The following is a 19734-nucleotide window of genomic DNA, read 5'->3' as shown; positions in this document are numbered from 1 at the left end:
TTTAGCAATTTATTAATTATGAAAAAGCAATTTTAACAAACTATAATTATTTTCTCTGTATTGGAGTATTATATATTTTTTTTTATTATAATGATTATATGAATATATAACGTACGTTTGTATGAATGTTACGTACGTTTATTGATATGTATTGATTATATAAATGTAACGTACGCACATATATTCTATATTTTTTTATATGATACCTTCCATTTTATAATATCCTCCAATTTGTGACACAATTTTCTTTCTTTTTTTATTTAATGATGATAAAATTATATTGCGCTCATTTCTTACATGTTCATACGTGAGATATAATTAAAGAATTAAAAAATACAAACAAGTTAAAATTTTAATATTAAAGATGAGTAACAAATTCGTTGAAATACTATTTAAATTTTACTGTTTATCATTGAAATACTATATAAATTTTATTACCTTTATTGTTTCTATTAATGGATTTACCAAGAATTTTTTTTCAAATCAGATTAGTGTTATTAATTTTATTTGAATCCATAAAAACACTTATAAAAATCATTATTTAATTATTACTACTAAAGGTTCAGTTTCTATGGATCAAATGCTCTTTTTTAATAGTTTTGTTAAAATAAAGTAAGAATATCTTTTTCTTAGAAAAAGATGTGAAGAGAATCTGCAAATATAATACAAAAAAATAAAAGAGCCCACCAGCTTTAAAATTTTGTGAGGTAAAAGACTTACAGGTAATTCGATTCTAGCTCTGAGATAATATCAAAAATCTATCATTTTAAAGGTTTTCACTTAATAATAAGAAAGTTCTTACACGCATTCCTATCGAGATATCTGTCTCTCACATTTAAATTGGAGAATCATTTTTTTAAATAACTTTTAAGTTACTTTGTGGATCTTATTAATGTATAAGAACTTTTTTATTATTAAGTGAAGATCTTTAAAATAGTGTGATAGATTTTTGATATTATTTCAGAGAGCTAGAATATATATATACAGCGTGATTCACGTAACGGTTTCGCCACGATTTTTGGGACATTTCCGCCTGTTCAAAAAAAAGTTTATACAATAAAAATTAATCTGCTTTACGCAAGCTTTAACATGCAATAGAAAATTAAAAAAAAATTTTTTTTTATAAACAAATTAATGTCAACTTGAATTTTTTAAATGGAACCATCATATATTTATTTACATAAATTGATTCTTCACAATATTCTGCATAAAAAATTATAAGGATAGGATGATAAAAAAGTGAATAGTTTACGAGATATTTTATATTTTAATTTCATAAAGATTATATTCGTAAGGATCGCCACGATTTTTAGGGCACTTACAATAATCTAACAAAAAATGTCATTAATCAGAAATTTACCAGTTTGTAACCGTCAATAAATTTAACAATAATTTAATGATTGCATACAATTTTACTTTATGTTACATTTTTTCAATTCAAAATCAACAATTTTTAAGCTTCTACAGCGTAATTCTTTGCTATCGAGGAAGATTCACTAAAAACGTAAATAGTAAACAGACTTGACTTTGACCTTATGTTACCGTCAGTTTAAAGAAAAGTTTATACAGTGAAAATTAATCTGCTTTACGCAAGGTTTAACATGCAATAGAAAATTAAAAAAAAATTTTTTTTATAAACAAATTAATGTCACATTGAATGTTTTAAATGGAACCATCATATTTTTCTTACATAAATTGATTCTTCACAATATTCTGCATAAAAAATTATAAGGGTAAGATGGTCAAAAAGTGAATAGTTTACGAGTTATTTTATATTTTAATTTTATAAAGGTAGTTATAACTATTTTAATTTTATAATGGTGGTAATAACTATTACCGGACATCCTGTATATATATATATATATATATATATATATATATATATACAGGGCGCGAATTATGAGACACCCTGTATATATATATATATATATACAGGGTGTCTCATAATTCGCGCCCCACCCGTCAGGGGCAGGTAGAGCAGGTCACACTGAGTAAGAAAGTCCTTTACCGTTTTGCGATTTTCTCAATAATAAAGGAGAAATTAATTAATAAAGTTCGGCCAATCTAAGCGAGTGATAGCGCGCGGCGAGAAGAGACAGCCCATATAATTATACGTTTCTAAGCGCGCGGTGGAGGGGTAGGAGGAGTTCGACGTAAAGCTCCAGATCACACATGTGCATACATACACCGTCAGTCTTTTGTCAAGCGCGGACTCCTATCGCTTCGCCGCGCGCGGCCTCCTACCCCTCCGCCACGCGCATAGAAACAGTGTATATGGACTGTCTCTTCTCGTCGCACGCTATCACTCGCTTGGATTGGCCGAACTTTATTAATTAATTTCTCCTTTATTATTGAGAAAATCGCAAAACGGTAAAGGACTGTCTTACTCAGTTGGACCTGCTCTACCTGCCCCTGACGGGTGGGGCGCGAATTATGAGACACCCTGTATACAGTGTGTCCGGTAATAGTCGCATCAACCGTTTTGGGCGGGTAGAGCACGTTATATCGAATAGAAAAATCTTATACCATTTTGCTAAATTCGTAATAATTATTGAGTTATTAATTAAAATATCTAAGCGAATGAGCGGGTGGAAAGCAGTAGGCTGGACTCGGTGTCGAATAACTTATTTGTTTAAGTCGCTTATTAACAAAAGCATTATTTGATCGAGAGGCGGCGTCATGCAGCAAGTGGCGAGCAATGTAGCGGCGCCGAAAAGTAAGATGATACTTTTGATACTAAACGACAGCCATTTGACATGCCCACCGAGTCCGGCCTACCGCTTTCCAACCGCTCATTTGCTTAAATATTTTAATTAATAATTTAATAATTATTGCGAATTTAGCAAAATGGTATAAGATTTTTCTATTCAGTTTAACGTGCTCTACCTGCTCACGACGGTTGATGCGACTATTATCGGATACCCTGTATACATACATACATATACATATATATATATATATAGTGTCTTAATATTATTTTTGCAAAATACATTAAGTTATCATTATCTTATTATATAATCATTTTTGTTATAAAATAATATATAAAATATAAAATAAAGTAAAATAATATAAAATAAAAATATTAAATATTTTTGTGTTAATAGAAATATTTATATTATTTCCGTTAAACACTACATTTTATTAGTAAATAAAATGTAAAATTTTCCAATATTAAAATTTATATTTGTAAAAAATTTTTATATATTCCCTGATCAAATTATTATTATTATTATTTTAAAAAAATTGTTTTTTATCACATGTAAAAAACAAAAAATTAAATATATATTTCTGTATATACATAATTTTTAACAAATTTGTTATTTCGTTGATTATCAAGATAAACTTTTAATGCTTGCCAAGAACGAACTCGCGAAAAAGCAACATAAAGTTGTCCATGATTAAAAACATCTTTGCGAAGATCTAATCCAATTCTATCAAACGTCTGTCCTTGTGATTTATTAATCGTCATGGCAAAAGCTAATTTTATTGGAAATTGTCTTCTGGAAAAAGTAAAAGGATATACATTTTCACAATATAATGTTATTCGATTTAAAAAAATAATATCTCCTATTTTATCACCTGTTAAAATTTTGCACTTTAATAAATGATCTGCAAGTTCTATAACCATTAATCTAGTACCATTACAAAGACCTTCATTGATACTAAGATTTCGAATCAACATAATGATACAATTCGGTCTTAAACGTAATTCATGTGGAGGAAGAGATGATGGAGATAAACTATTTAAATATTCTGGTAACAAAGCTTCACCAATATCACCATTGTCATTATTTACAGCGCTGTCTACACTTGTATAAATTCGTTCATTAGTTATATCTAATAATTCAACAACTTTCTTATTAATTTCATCTACATCAATATTTCTTGCAGAAAGTATTGCACATTTAGCTACTTTAGCAAACTCCTTTTTTCTTATTAACTCGCCGTATATATCTTCCACAATATCAGCATTAATAGGTGTCACACAACATTCAGGAATCTGTAAGTTATCATTAAAATCGTTTAATAAACCGTCTCCCATATCTAATAAAAACTTTGCAAATTCAATTTCTTCTGGAAGAACTCGCATATTTTGTATTAAAGAGAATTTTACGAAATGCTTCCAAAGAGAACTAAACTTAATAGAAAGATTTACAATTTCACTTCGAGTAGCATGTACTTTAATAGGCAAAAGTTGTCTAAAATCACCACCTAATAAAACAATTTTTCCACCAAAAGAAATATCATTATTCATAATATCACGCAATGTTCGATCCATTATTTCTAAAGCATATCGTGGTGCCATTGGTGCTTCATCCCAAATAAAAATATCAACTTCTTTTAAATATTGAGCTTCTTTTGATTGGATTTTAATAGTTGATGATGAATCAGCAAATAATGGAACTGGTAATCCAAATATCTTATGGACTGTTTTTCCAAAAGGTAATAACGTAGCTGCAATACCCGTAAATGCCATTGTACATACATGTTTATTTTTAATTCTAGCTAAATAATAGATAGTTGTATATATATATGTTTTACCTGATCCACCTGGACCATCAATATAAAAACAATTATTAGAGATATTATTGTCTAATTCATTTAATATAAGATCGACGATCTCTTTCTGTTTATTATTTAATTGTTTATATTGTTTGGTGCCTATTTCCATAGCTTCTTCAAATGCCATGTAATCCTCTTCTTTGTCATTTTTAGTTAATTGTTCCATTTGTGGAAAATTAACAAAACTTTTACCTTCAGCACAAAGCATACTATTAATTTGTACATATACTTTATTTTGTGCTTGTAACATACCAAACTGTCGAACATAATCCTCAGACATTGCTACTTTAAAGTTTTCCCACAACTCTTCAGGATGTAATGGTTGACAATGTAATAATATACGTACAAATAATCTACGAAGTTGTCGTGGCATCATCCATCCAACAGCTTCATTCATAGCTCTTTTCCATTCATCATCATCTTCGATTAAACCTAAAGCTAAACATGCCGCTGAAAATGATTGACAAAATTCTTCATTTACAGTTCTTAAATCGTTAAAACTTGTGGCCCCTTTTACTGTGAGTAACAATAATCGTAAATGAAATAATTCTATTTGTGTTGGACTAACGGAATACATTCGTCCTATACAATTAAAATGACTTTTACGTTTGACCCAACGCGAGACATTTCTGCCATTAATTTTCTCTTTTTTAAATGTATAATAGCGTGGAATTTCTATATATAAGTATTGTCTTGCTTCTTCATCTCGTAAGTTTAATGAAAAATAATCTATTAACATAGTAACTTGATCTAAAGCAGAAGTCATTGCATCATCAATGTTATCATTTTCAATTATAATATTTTGCTCATTAGGAAGATGAACTGGTAAACGTGTTATAGCATGACTTTTATCTTGTAGTTTTTTACCAAGAATACGCCAGCTAGCTTCAACAGGTCCAACATAACGAGCTTCGATGTAATTATGTATCTCATCATGATCAATAACAACACTTTCTGTTATTGGTTCAATAGTTATAGCAGCAACATCATGTCCTTTATAAATATATTTATATAGATATTTAACTGATTTAATACTTGAAACTACTTCAACATTTATATGACTGTTAAATATAATTGATAAAGTAGGACAATATGGAACAACATAACGATTATCAACTACATATCCACCAGGACGTTCAAAATTTTTTCCATTATTTCGTCGACGATAATAAGGATAAGCATCTTCATCCATTTTAGTTTCTTCAAGAAAAGATTTCGGATAGTGTTTCGAACAACGTCCATCTATCAAACACCAATCACCACAAGGTCCATGAATCATATGTTTCATGATTATATCATGTAAAGTACGATTTTCACATGGATCAGGAATTTCAGCAGAAATATATTTATCAACAATTTGTGAAGTTGTTATTTTAAAATTGTATTTTAAAGTAATTAACATATGAATATGTGGCAAACCACGTTTTTGAAATTCAATAACATACACAAACGCTGCTACTTCACCAAAAAATTTTTGCTTAACGATTAAATCAATTAAATAATCTTTTTTAATATTAAAAACACGAGCACAAATGTCAGGTCTATCAGAAGCTTGTTGACCAGGCAATAGATTTTCTTCGATTTCACGCCATTTTGGATTGCAAGTCATTGTAATAAAAAGATCTGGCTTACCAAATTTACTAACAATTGCCATTGCATCTTGATAATTTTGCAACATATTACGCGGTGACCCAATAAATGTGGAAGGAAGTATAACCATTTTTCCAATACGTCCATTTAAGTTATTCGCTGTAGTTTGTAAATAATCTCTTAAGCCTTGATATGTTTCGGTACGTAATTCTTTTTGATGATTTTTACAGTAATCAATTCTATCTTTTTCTATTTTTACATAACTATCTACAAGCCATTGCTGAAATAAGCGACGTCCTAATAAAAAGACATTAAATTCATCACGAATAGCCATACGATATTTAATATACTGTCCTCTAGTTATTCGTCTATTACTATTTAATTTTTTTAAATCACGATGCCATCCTTGAGTGCCGTATGGATAAAATAAAGGATATACCCATGGTTCAACATTTGGATCCATAATACTAACTTTTTGTAAAGTTTTAGTGTTTTTATTACATATAGTAACGTATGAGTCTGGAATTTCTCCATCAGCAGTTGTATAAAAAACAGCAGCAACTTCATTAGTTCTTTGAAAATTATATCGACGTCGATCCATTCCTGGTTTTAAAGTAAATAATAATTGTAATTCTGGTAACAATTGACCTGATTCTATTGCAAATTGCCGTTGATTTTCTAGTTCTTCACCCATCATTTGATATGACTGTGCAAATATGTTATTATTTCGCATTATACATTCAAGATTTTGTAAAATTTCAATATTTAAATGTGAATTCTGATTAAGACGATGATTTATCGCTTCATTTGAATCTACAATAAAAAGTTGACCATAAGAAGGAGTTTCATTTTCTGCAGCATGTAATGCTGTATTAATTTGATAATAAATCTGCCCTTGTATTTTAAAACAATATGGACCAGGTCGTCTATCTTGAAAATTAATTAAATTAGCGTTAAATGAGGCAAATGAAAATGAACTGTTATAACTACGAATATTTTGAAAAAAATTATTAGATTTTACGTGACTACCATCAAATAAACTACGAATGAATTGAGGAAATTCAGGCAATGGTTGCACAGATACTGCACCATGATTACAACAATCATGAAATGAATATCCTTTATTAGAAATTTTTTCAGCTGCAAAGTGTTTTGCATTACAATGAATACAATACACGTCCATGGGACCAATATAATATTCAATTACATCGTTAAGTGATATTGTACTAATATTACTTAAACGAGGTTGTTTTTTATGTCGTGATCGATAACGAGTTTGATATTCTACAGATGATTGTAATGTTGATTTAACATTTAAAGGATTTTCTTCAACTTCCCAATCTAATTCTATTACACGATTATCATTTGATGTACCAGCAATACAAATAGTTTGTTGATTTAACTTCTTTGAAGAATTTTCAACTAATTTGTTATTTTCACGACGCCGTCGTTGATTCTCCCTTCTTTTTTCTCGACGTCTTTGTAAAAATTCTTCTTTTTCTTCTAAAGTACGTACAATTTTACGTCTTCCCATTTTACAAGAATTTTCTATATTAATATACTATATATACTGTCTTAAATATATACACGTAATGTTATTAATAAATATTAATAAAGAGAAAAAAATAATTTATACAAAAAATTTTTTATTATTTAAATATCTTTTACTATTTAAATAATCTACGTATTATATTAATAATATATATTATTATTATTTATATATTATTATTATTTATATATTATATTATTTAAATATTATGATTACTTATAAATTATTATTATTAGATTACATTTTCAATTAAAATAAAAATTGATATTCTTTTTAGAAATAGAATCTGGTGAATTATTATCGGACTGACAATTATCATATACTTTAAGACCAAATATAGATAGACGTCGATATAAAGAATTAATAAAGTTGTTGCTGTTTTTCTCACTTTAAATAAATTAACTTACATAAATGAGTTAATTATTATGGTTATTATAGTTATTGTTAAAATTATTTTGTTTTCAACATTGTCATCATCTTCATTGTCATTATTATCGTTATCATTGTAGTTATCGTCAATATTATAATAATTTATATCATCAATATCATCATTTATATATCATTCATATCATCGATTATCATCAATATCATAATTATTATTAATAATAATATCAATACTTCTTAATAATATTATTTATTTATTAATTGCACATACATAAAAAGATATAAAAATAATTACAATATATAATAATTAATACCACTGTAATAAAATTAATATTAATTAAATTCTTATAAATACATAAATTATATTATAAATAATATAATTAAATATATTATAATACAATAAAATTAAAATATCATTAAATATAAAATACTAATTATAGTTAAATCAACATAATTTATAATATAGTTTTCTCAAATAATTTTCTTTTTTCACTCTTTCTTCTTCTCTTTTCCTCTTTTTTCTCTTTTATTTATTTTGTCACTTTGTATAGTTTCCTCGCCTTTCCTGAAACAAAAGAAACAAATATTAATAATCTACATTTATTTAAAAAAATAATATGTAAGAAATTATAAATAATACACACATACATACATACATACATAAGTATAATTTATATATACATATATATATATATATATATAAATTATATTATATATGTTATATACATATCTATATATATAAGTGCCGTCCGTCTGTCTGTCTGTCTGTATGTACGCGAACTCCTTCCACATTTGTGGACCGATTTTTGTGAAACAGGTACCAAAATGTTGCAAATTTTTCGGGGGTGGCTGCTGTGGGGTTTATTTTAATTTTTAAAAAAATTTTTTTTTTTCTTAAAAAGGAGGGTATGTTTTCCTGAAAATAATTTTTTTACAGATTTTTACGCCATTTACGCCAATGTGTTTAGGGTGTTCCAAAACATTGTATGTGGGTGGTTGCGTGGGTGGGCAAAACTTTAAAATAACCATAATGGTCATCCCTTAAAAATATCGAAAATTTTATTACCAATTTCGAAAATATCGGTTAACAAATATGTGATTGCTTGGGTGGGTGCGTGGGTGAAGGTGTAAAACAAAAAAAATCACATATAGTAGCCATCCCCGAATAATTAGCGAAATTTTGGGACCAATTTATTGAAAATCGGTTAACAAATGTATGAGTGCGTAGGTGGGTGCGTGGGTGGTTGCGAGGGTGGGTTAAAAAAATCACATATAGTAGCCATCACCGAAAAATTTGCTGAATTTTTTTACGAATTTATTGAAAATCGGAAGTATGCCTCAAAAGAGAAAAGGCGGAAATTTGTATAAAGTGAGTCGCGAAAGTAAGCGCTTACGAAAAATACGAATAATTGAGAGTTTTGAGGAAAGGTCTCAAAGACTTGAAGCTAATGTTCAAAGAAATTCTCAGGAGAGGATCAATGAAAATGATAACGCAAGGTCTAAACGACTCGAAGCTGATGCTCAGAGACATGCTCAGCAAAGGACCCACGAAAATGATGACGCAAAGTCTCAACGACTCGAAGCTGATGCCCAGAGACATGCTCAGCAGAGGGCCGACGAAAATGATGATGTAAGGTCACAACGACTTGAAGCTGATGCCCAGAGACATGCTCAAGGAAGACAAAAAGCTAAACAATTAAATCATTACATTGCGCTAATTGCCAAGGACCATGAAATAAATGTGCCAGTTTATACACTTAGCCAAATGAATGTAGAATGCCAATTTTGCAAATCGTTAAACTTTGCATGTGAAAAATCTAAAGATGGAAAATTTACATATTGTTGTCAAAAAGGCAAGCTTCAATTAAAGCCAATAAATTGTCCTGATTTTCTTAAAAAATTATATAATGTAAATGATTATAAATCAAAAAATTTTATGAATAATATTCGTTCATATAACAGCGCTTTAGCTACGGCTTCAATGGGTGCGCCGGGAAATAGAAATCCATTGGATGTTGTGAACAATGCTCCTTATTGCTTAAAGATTCATGGGCAATATCATCATTTAACTTCAACAGCAATGCGCCCAGCGGATGGGCAAGCTCCGCGATTTGCACAGCTTTACTTTTTAGATACAGAAGAAGCTGTAAATCATAGAATGAATAACAAAGCTAATAAGGAGTGTGATTCAGAAATAATGAAAGAGTTGTCAAGTTTTATGGTTCAATGCAATGAATTTGCAAAAACATTCAAGATGATGCGTCAAGTTGAAAAAGATCTTAATCCGATAGGAAATAAAACCATAAATTTAATGTTGTCCTTTAGAAAAAATCCTAAACAAGATCAAAGAAGATACAATGCTCCACAAGCAAATGAAATAGCTGTGGTCTTTAAGAATGTAGATGGTGAGCCTCCATTTGAAAGAGACGTTCGGATTTATAATAAAAATTCGAACGATGTTCAACAAATATCAATTCTAGACAAAAGGTGTGACCCAATGTGTTATCCTTTGTTATATCCATATGGTAACAATGGATGGCATTCAGAACTTAAATCATATAATCCAAAATATCCAGGATTCAAAGTAACTCAAATGGATTATTATGCTCACCTGTTAGCATCAAGATTAGAATTTAGTCAATTTAAAAAGGCAGGCAAATTGAGATGTCAATTTATACTTGATGCCTATATGAAAACTGAAGCAAATAGGCTTAATTATATTAAATTAAATCAACCTCAATTAAGAGCAGAACTTTATTCGGGATTAATGGATCACCTAGATAATCGAGCACAAAATGAAGGAATTACAGCTGGTATACCTGTGATATTACTATCTTCATTTATGGGCAGTCCAAGAAACATGCAAGAAAGGTACCAAGATGCTATGTCTTTGGTAAGAAAGTTTGGTAAACCAGATATTTTTCTTACAATGACTTACAATGACTTCTTACAATCCTCAATGTCCAGAAATTAAGGATAATCTTGATGGATGTTTAATAGAATTTCGACCAGATTTGGTCGCTAAAACATTCAACTTGGATGTCAAAGAGATTTTAAATGATCTAATTCATAATAAAATTTTTGGAAATATAATTGCTTATGCAGGTGTGATTGAATTTCAAAAAAGAGGACTTCCACATTTGCATTTACTTGCAATGTTGAGTGATGAAGATAAGCCTAGACTTCAAGAAGTTATTGACATGATGGTATGGGCTGAAATCCCTGATGAAGAAAGATATTCAGAACTTAATGTAAAAATTTTGAAGCACATGATTCATGGTCCTTGTGGAGATTCCTCCCACAGATATCTTTGCACTGGAGACGATGGAAAATGTTCAAAAGGTTTTCCAAAAGAGTTTCGTGAAGAAACTAATGCTAATGTGAATGGATATCTTATGTATCAACGAAGGAATTTTGGTAAAAAATACATCGTTAGAGGCAAAGAAGTTGATAATCGATGGGTAGTGCCATATTCACCATATTTAATCATGAAATATGATCGACATATCAATTTGGAAATATGTTCATCGGTGAAAAGCGTAAAATACTTATATAAATATATTCACAAAGGATTTGACTGTGCTGCGATTGAAGTGCAAGCACGAGATGGCACAAGGCTAATTAAAATAGATGAAATTAAATCATTCCTTGATGCAAGATATATTAGTGCTCCAGAAGCAATGTGGAGACTGAACGGATACGATCTGTTTATGAGGTCTCATACAGTAATCAGATTGGCAGTTCATTTGCCTAATCGTCAAATGGTTTATTTTCGAGAAGGAAATGAAGAGCAAGCTGCTCAGAGAGAGCTCACTCGAGAAACTACGCTGACTGCATGGTTCAAATTAAATCAATCTGATGAAAATGCAGTGAATTTTATTTACACAGATATTCCTTATCATTATGTATATGATAAAAAAGAAACTAAGTGGAAGCCACGCAAAAAAGGTGGTGAAAAAATAATTTCAAGACTCTATACAGTAAGCATAAAAGATATTGAGAGATTTTATCTCCGTCTTCTTCTACTACATGTGACTGGAGTTAAATGTTTTGAAGATTTGAGAACTGTAAATGGAGTTCTTTATAATACATTTAAAGATGCAGCAATTGCAAAAAACTTGGTAGAAACTGATAATCTTTGGGGAAAAACGCTGGAAGAAGCAACAGAATCGAATATGCCTGCACAAATTCGAGAATTATTTGCTTACATTTGCATCTTTGGAACTCCAACAGATGTACCAACTATTTGGAATAAATATAAAGATTTCATGATTGAGGACTTTGTACATAACAATGTTGTAAATCCTGAAAATATGGCTTTAAACCATATACAAGGAATTCTGATAAATAATGGAAGTAGCTGTGAGAACTTCCAATTGCCAAATCCAACTCCAGTAAATATTTACGTAATAGAGTATAATGTGGATGAAGAAAGAATACGTGGTGATTATTTATTATCGACACTGAGTGCTGAGCAAAAGCACGTGTACGATATAGTCATGCGAGCAATTGAAAATGAAAATGAACCTCAGAGGTTATTTTTTATTGACGGGTTTGCAGGAAGTGGTAAAACATACCTATTTAACACATTTTTAAGTGTTATTCGAGGAAGAAACGAAATAATTCTTCCATATGCTTCAACTGGAATTGCAGCCACACTTCTGAAAGGAGGAAGAACTTATCACTCTCTGTTTAAGCTTTCAATCCCAATTGATGATGGAGCTAAATCAAATATTAGAGGAAATTCTCAAGGTGCACGAGAAATGATTAATGCCAAATTAATCATATGGGATGAAGTGAGCATGACTGTTGGACATGCTTTAACAGCAGTTGATAAACTTTTAAAGGATTTGATGAAGAATTCTCGACCATTTGGAGGAAAAGTAATTTTATTTGCAGGAGATTTCAGACAAAATCTCCCAGTAGTGCCTCATGCACAAAAAGCAGCTATAATTGAATCGATTGTAAAATACAATCCTATATGGAGGAACGTAACTCAAGTTAAATTAAAACAAAATATGAGAACTGCGGACGAAAAAGAATTTTCAAATTGGCTAATGCAACTCGGAGATGGTAAATTATCAAATACAGATGGACTACATCTCGATATAATTGAAATCCCCAAAGATTTTATAACAAAAGAATCTCTTATTAATGAAATTTTTGGTGATAGAATCACCATGGAACGGATTAGAGAAAATCCAGATAGAGCGATACTTTGTCCTAAAAATGAGGATACTTTTAAAATTAATGACACAATCCTTTGTAAAATGGAAGGAGAGGAAAAGGAATATCTCTCAATTGACTTTATTGTAAGTGATGATCCACAGGAGCAATTAAATTTTCCAACTGAGTTTTTGAACTCTCTGACACCTTCTGGAATGCCAGTTCATCGACTTAAAATAAAAGTCAGTGCTATAATAATCCTATTAAGAAATTTAAATACTAAGAAAGGACTTTGTAATGGAACAAGATTTATAGTAACTAATTTGAAAAATAATCTAATTTATGCGGAGGTTCTAACTGGTCTTGCTCGAGGACAGATTGTCATCATTCCAAGGATAGATTTAATTACAAGTGATTTGGAATTGCCATTTAAATTTAAACGAAGACAGTTTCCTATTCGAGTATCATTTGCTATGACAATAAATAAATCACAAGGACAGAGTTTAGAAAAAATTGGGATTTATTTGCCACATCCTGTATTTGCTCATGGTCAACTTTATGTGGCATTTTCTAGAGCAACCAAAAGGGAAAGTGTAAAAATTAAGATAGATGAATTTAGCAATCAAGGACATCTAATTGAAGGAAGTGAAAAATGTTTTACAAAAAATGTAATATACAGAGAAATTTTGTAAATTGAAGAATTATGAAATTGTATGAGAGCTAATACTAGCGGGTTAGCGGTGGGTACATTAGACGTAATCAAAAAATATTTGAGTAAGGAAAAAAAATTGGTATAATAATTAAATGATAAAAAAAAAATTTGTATGTATATATATTTACTAAACTAATGTTTCAGATTTAAAACATATTAAATTTTGTGGAAATTAAAATAACAAAAAAATTAATATAAGCAAACAAAATTTTAATTATAAATATTTAAGTTTATGCAAAACAAGACGCAAAATACAATATCAGGGAGTGAAAAAAAAATAATAGTAGTCATCTTCGAAAAATTTGCAACATCTATCTATATATATAAGTGCCGTCCGTCTGTCTGTCTGTATGTACGCGAACTCCTTCCACATTTGTGGACCGATTTTTGTGAAACAGGTACCAAAATGTTGCAAATTTTTCGGGGGTGGCTGCTGTGGGGTTTATTTTCATTTTAAAAAATTTTTTTTTTTCTCATAGAGGAGGGTATGTTTTCCTGAAAATAATTTTTTCACAGATTTTTACGCCATTTACGCCAATGTGTTTAGGGTGTTCCAAAACATTGTATGTGGGTGGTTGCGTGGGTGGGCAAAACTTTAAAATAACCATAATGGTCATCCCTTAAAAATATCGAAAATTTTATTACCAATTTCGAAAATATCGGTTAACAAATATGTGATTGCTTGGGTGGGTGCGTGGGTGAAGGTGTAAAACAAAAAAAATCACATATAGTAGCCATCCACGAATAATTAGCGAAATTTTGGGACCAATTTATTGAAAATCGGTTAACAAATGTATGAGTGCGTAGGTGGGTGCGTGGGTGGTTGCGAGGGTGGGTTAAAAAAATCACATATAGTAGCCATCACCGAAAAATTTGCTGAATTTTTTTACGAATTTATTGAAAATCGGAAGTATGCCTCAAAAGAGAAAAGGCGGAAATTTGTATAAAGTGAGTCGCGAAAGTAAGCGCTTACGAAAAATACGAATAATTGAGAGTTTTGAGGAAAGGTCTCAAAGACTTGAAGCTAATGTTCAAAGAAATTCTCAGGAGAGGATCAATGAAAATGATAACGCAAGGTCTAAACGACTCGAAGCTGATGCTCAGAGACATGCTCAGCAAAGGACCCACGAAAATGATGACGCAAAGTCTCAACGACTCGAAGCTGATGCCCAGAGACATGCTCAGCAGAGGGCCGACGAAAATGATGATGTAAGGTCACAACGACTTGAAGCTGATGCCCAGAGACATGCTCAAGGAAGACAAAAAGCTAAACAATTAAATCATTACATTGCGCTAATTGCCAAGGACCATGAAATAAATGTGCCAGTTTATACACTTGGCCAAATGAATGTAGAATGCCAATTTTGCAAATCGTTAAACTTTGCATGTGAAAAATCTAAAGATGGAAAATTTACATATTGTTGTCAAAAAGGCAAGCTTCAATTAAAGCCAATAAATTGTCCTGATTTTCTTAAAAAATCATATAATGGAAATGATTATAAATCAAAAAATTTTATGAATAATATTCGTTCATATAACAGCGCTTTAGCTATGGCTTCAATGGGTGCGCCGGGAAATAGAAATCCATTGGATGTTGTGAACAATGCTCCTTATTGCTTAAAGATTCATGGGCAATATCATCATTTAACTTCAACAGCAATGCGCCCAGCGGATGGGCAAGCTCCGCGATTTGCACAGCTTTACTTTTTAGATACAGAAGAAGCTGTAAATCATAGAATGAATAACAAAGCTAATAAGGAGTATGATTCAGAAATAATGAAAGAGTTGTCAAGTTTTATGGTTCAATGCAATGAATTTGCAAAAACATTCAAGATGATGCGTCAAGTTGAAAAAGATCTTAATCCGATAGGAAATAAAACCATAAATTTAATGTTGTCCTTTAGAAAAAATCCTAAACAAGATCAAAGAAGATACAATGCTCCACAAACAAATGAAATAGCTGTGGTCTTTAAGAATGTAGATGGTGAGCCTCCATTTGAAAGAGACGTTCGGATTTATAATAAAAATTCGAACGATGTTCAACAAATATCAATTCTAGACAAAAGGTGTGACCCAATGTGTTATCCTTTGTTATATCCATATGGTAACAATGGATGGCATTCAGAACTTAAATCATATAATCCAAAATATCCAGGATTCAAAGTAACTCAAATGGATTATTATGCTCACCTGTTAGCATCAAGATTAGAATTTAGTCAATTTAAAAAGGCAGGCAAATTGAGATGTCAATTTATACTTGATGCCTATATGAAAACTGAAGCAAATAGGCTTATTATATTAAATTAAATCAACCTCAATTAAGAGCAGAACTTTATTCGGGATTAATGGATCACCTAGATAATCGAGCACAAAATGAAGGAATTACAGCTGGTATACCTGTGATATTACCATCTTCATTTATGGGCAGTCCAAGAAACATGCAAGAAAGGTACCAAGATGCTATGTCTTTGGTAAGAAAGTTTGGTAAACCAGATATTTTTCTTACAATGACTTACAATGACTTCTTACAATCCTCAATGTCCAGAAATTAAGGATAATCTTGATGGATGTTTAATAGAATTTCGACCAGATTTGGTCGCTAAAACATTCAACTTGGATGTCAAAGAGATTTTAAATGATCTAATTCATAATAAAATTTTTGGAAATATAATTGCTTATGCAGGAGTGATTGAATTTCAAAAAAGAGGACTTCCACATTTGCATTTACTTGCAATGTTGAGTGATGAAGATAAGCCTAGACTTCAAGAAGTTATTGACATGATGGTATGGGCTGAAATCCCTGATGAAGAAAGATATTCAGAACTTAATGTAAAAATTTTGAAGCACATGATTCATGGTCCTTGTGGAGATTCCTCCCACAGATATCCTTGCACTGGAGACGATGGAAAATGTTCAAAAGGTTTTCCAAAAGAGTTTCGTGAAGAAACTAATGCTAATGTTACGTCCAGACTCAAGGAAGGAAGAGTCGAAAGGAAGGACGTAACTACTTAAATCGAACAACGCCAGGTAGTGCGTTCGAGCCGAACGAACGTGTTTAGGCCTCAAATAGGTCAACGACCGCGAGGGTCGCTCTTACGCTATTTAAAGGGCTCGGTGGTCCCTTTTCGGCAAGAGAATTTAATCTCTTTTGCGCGGGATGGGACCTTAGTGCGATCTCAGGACGGAGGAAATGAGAGCGGGTTAATCAATTAATTAAACGCGAGTTCATATTAAAATGAAAAATTATTACAATAATTTTTCATTTTAATAATTAGGTAAAAATAGTAATATTAGAGTGTACGTGAGAATATGTGCGGGTGGGTTTATTTTGTTTTCTTGTTTATTTATTTAATTTCGGAAATTTCAATAGTGGAGGGGGGAAGGAAAGCTCGAAGGATGTCGACGGGGAATCCGATAGGATTGGGGTGGATAGGAGTAAACATGGGGATGAGGGTACCTGGCAGACTTCCTGCCACGATTCGCATGAACTGCTCTTCGTCTGGATCCTCAGGACCGCAGGAATAAGTTCTTCGTGGGCGAGGGAGATCTAAGATGGGGAAGGTTTCGAGTAGCCATTTATAGCATTGGTTCTCGTGGGGGAAAGGAATTCGCCCGATGTGTGCCTTTAAGAAGTCGAAGGCGTTAGTGTAATTAGCGGGAGATTCTTCCGCTTCTTGGCACGTGCAACTTTCGCCATACTCTATGTCGGCGGATGAGGGGGAAGGAGAGCGATTGAGACAGGGAGAGGGAAGGTGGTTCTGAGGTGCAGGAGATGGAATGCGCGATGGCTCTGGAGAGGAAATCGGAGGGTAATGGGGGGAGTGTCAGGGTTTCTATTTCCGCTGTGCTTATTAATTATGTTAATATGTTCGGTGATTAAGCGCTCTAACAAGTCTTGCGTTGGACTATCGTCCGGGAATGAGTCGGCCGTAGCCCGAACCACTTCTCGCCTCAAGCGTCGATTCCGCCGATTTCGCGAGTGTTTTATAACCCTTTTTGAACGCTGCTGGGTTTTCACTAAATAATGACAATGATAAGAAGCGAGTCTTCGAGGGAGTTCTTGGATATAATATTTGCTCAATATATGTTTATTATAACTTCAATATTTATTTAATATATATATATATATATTATTGAAAAGTTTGCACCTCTATAATTCTGTTCGTTAGTATGGTGGGGGAAGTCAAGGAGGCTCACTCTGCAGTTACGCAGGGAACCCGCGAGATAAGGAGAGGTCGTGGGGCTCACTCTACAGTTACGCAGGGAACCCGCGAGATAAGGAGAGGTCGTGGGGCTCACTCTGCAGTTACGCAGGGAACCCGCGAGATAAGGAGCTCTCACTGCAATTATGCAGGGAACCCGCAAAATCAGGAGCTCGCACTGAGAAGTCTTTCGCGCACTAAGTGATGCGGTGCAAACGCAAGGAAAAACTGTGGGTGTTCGACGAAGAACGATAAGTGACGCTCCGCAGAGAAGTTCGCGTTTATATCCCGGTTTTTGATTCACGCCCTCCGTTCCACCTTTTGACAAAATCCTGCGAATAGAAGTTCATAATCGCGTTTTTAATATAATTGTCAATATCGACCTTATCAATTAGATTTCGTACGGTTGAAATTTCTACCACGTCGTCGGCGGAAGCGTCAGAATCTGGCTCGGGCGATTCGGCTACTAAAGTATTTTCGGTTAAATCGAATTCTGAAGAAGGATCTTTCAATGAAAAATTAATTTTTCGAGATGTTGAAGTTGAAGGTACTAAAGGTGTGGATGTGTGAATTAATTCGGAATCAGATGGTTTAGGTTTAGATTTGCGTGTTCTATGTGGTGTTGTTAATGCAGTTTTATAAAGTTCTTCTACTTGATCTTTATCAGTTTGACCTCTTGTTCCTTTACTCATTACCGCTACCAAAAATCGCACATTTCAATCCCGGACGAGCCCCCAATTTTTACGTATGTTACGTCCAGACTCAAGGAAGGAAGAGTCGAAAGGAAGGACGTAACTACTTAAATCGAACAACGCCAGGTAGTGCGTTTTGTTCGAGCCGAACGAACGTGTTTAGGCCCCAAATAGGTCAACGACCGCGAGGGTCGCTCTTACGCTATTTAAAGGGCGTTCGCTCGGTGGTCCCTTTTCGGCAAGAGAATTTAATCTCTTTTGCGCGGGATGGGACCTTAGTGCGATCTCAGGACGGAGGAAATGAGAGCGGGTTAATCAATTAATTAAACGCGAGTTCATAATAAAACTAAGTTTCATTCATATAAATAAAAACGGTGAAAAGACGGATACATAAGTAACATTTAACCCGCGCGCGGGATTTAATCTATAAATAGGTGTGTGTGTGTGTGTGTGTGTGTGTGTGTGTGTGTGTGTGTGTGTGTGTGTGTGTGTGTGTGTGTGTGTGTGTGTGTGTGTGTGGTTCGCGGGTGTTACATAAGTACGGAGGTCATCAATGGGGACATGAAGGGGGGAGAGTTTATTGTCTAAATATATTATGGTCCCGATAGGGGGACACTCTAATATTACTATTTTTACCTAATTATTAAAATGAAAAATTATTACAATAATTTTTCATTTTAATAATTAGGTAAAAATAGTAATATTAGAGTGTACGTGAGAATATGTGCGGGTGGGTTTATTTTGTTTTCTTGTTTATTTATTTAATTTCGGAAATTTCAATAGTGGAGGGGGGAAGGAAAGCTCGAAGGATGTCGACGGGGAATCCGATAGGATTGGGGTGGATAGGAGTAAACATGGGGATGAGGGTACCTGGCA

The 19734-nt window shown here is 32.3% G+C and overlaps 1 protein-coding gene across 1 annotated transcript; it reads right to left on the bottom strand.

Annotated features, from left to right (window-relative positions):
* Positions 1-3251: 3251 nt before the first annotated feature.
* LOC145947690 (uncharacterized) lies at positions 3252-6847 on the bottom strand. The gene is made up of 4 exons (XM_083057464.1): positions 6088-6847; positions 4543-5556; positions 3580-4455; positions 3252-3500 (listed from the first exon to the last, which is right to left on the bottom strand). Exons 1-4 carry the CDS (start codon positions 6845-6847, stop codon positions 3484-3486), a joined length of 2667 nt encoding a protein of 888 aa, XP_082913590.1. The 3' UTR covers positions 3252-3483.
* Positions 6848-19734: the final 12887 nt, after the last annotated feature.

Source organism: Prenolepis imparis, unplaced genomic scaffold (genome assembly GCF_030444845.1).
Source record: "Prenolepis imparis isolate NDT839.2.m4 unplaced genomic scaffold, iyPreImpa1.0 SCAF_122, whole genome shotgun sequence".
NCBI lineage: Eukaryota > Metazoa > Arthropoda > Insecta > Hymenoptera > Formicidae > Prenolepis > Prenolepis imparis.
Note: the sequence above shows the minus strand (reverse complement) of the source record. Positions and strands in the feature narration are given on the sequence as shown.

Excerpts from the sequence above, each read along its gene's own strand:
- LOC145947690 (XM_083057464.1), bottom strand. The coding sequence starts at position 6,847 with ATGGGTGAAGAACTAGAAAATCAACGGCAATTTGCAATAGAATCAGGT. Across the intron at positions 5,557-6,087 it reads TAGACCTGACATTTGTGCTC|GACATGATGTTGCTGCTATA; the intron begins GTGTTTTTAATA and ends ATATTTATAAAG. Across the intron at positions 4,456-4,542 it reads TGATGGTCCAGGTGGATCAG|CTACGTTATTACCTTTTGGA; the intron begins GTAAAACATATA and ends CGGGTATTGCAG.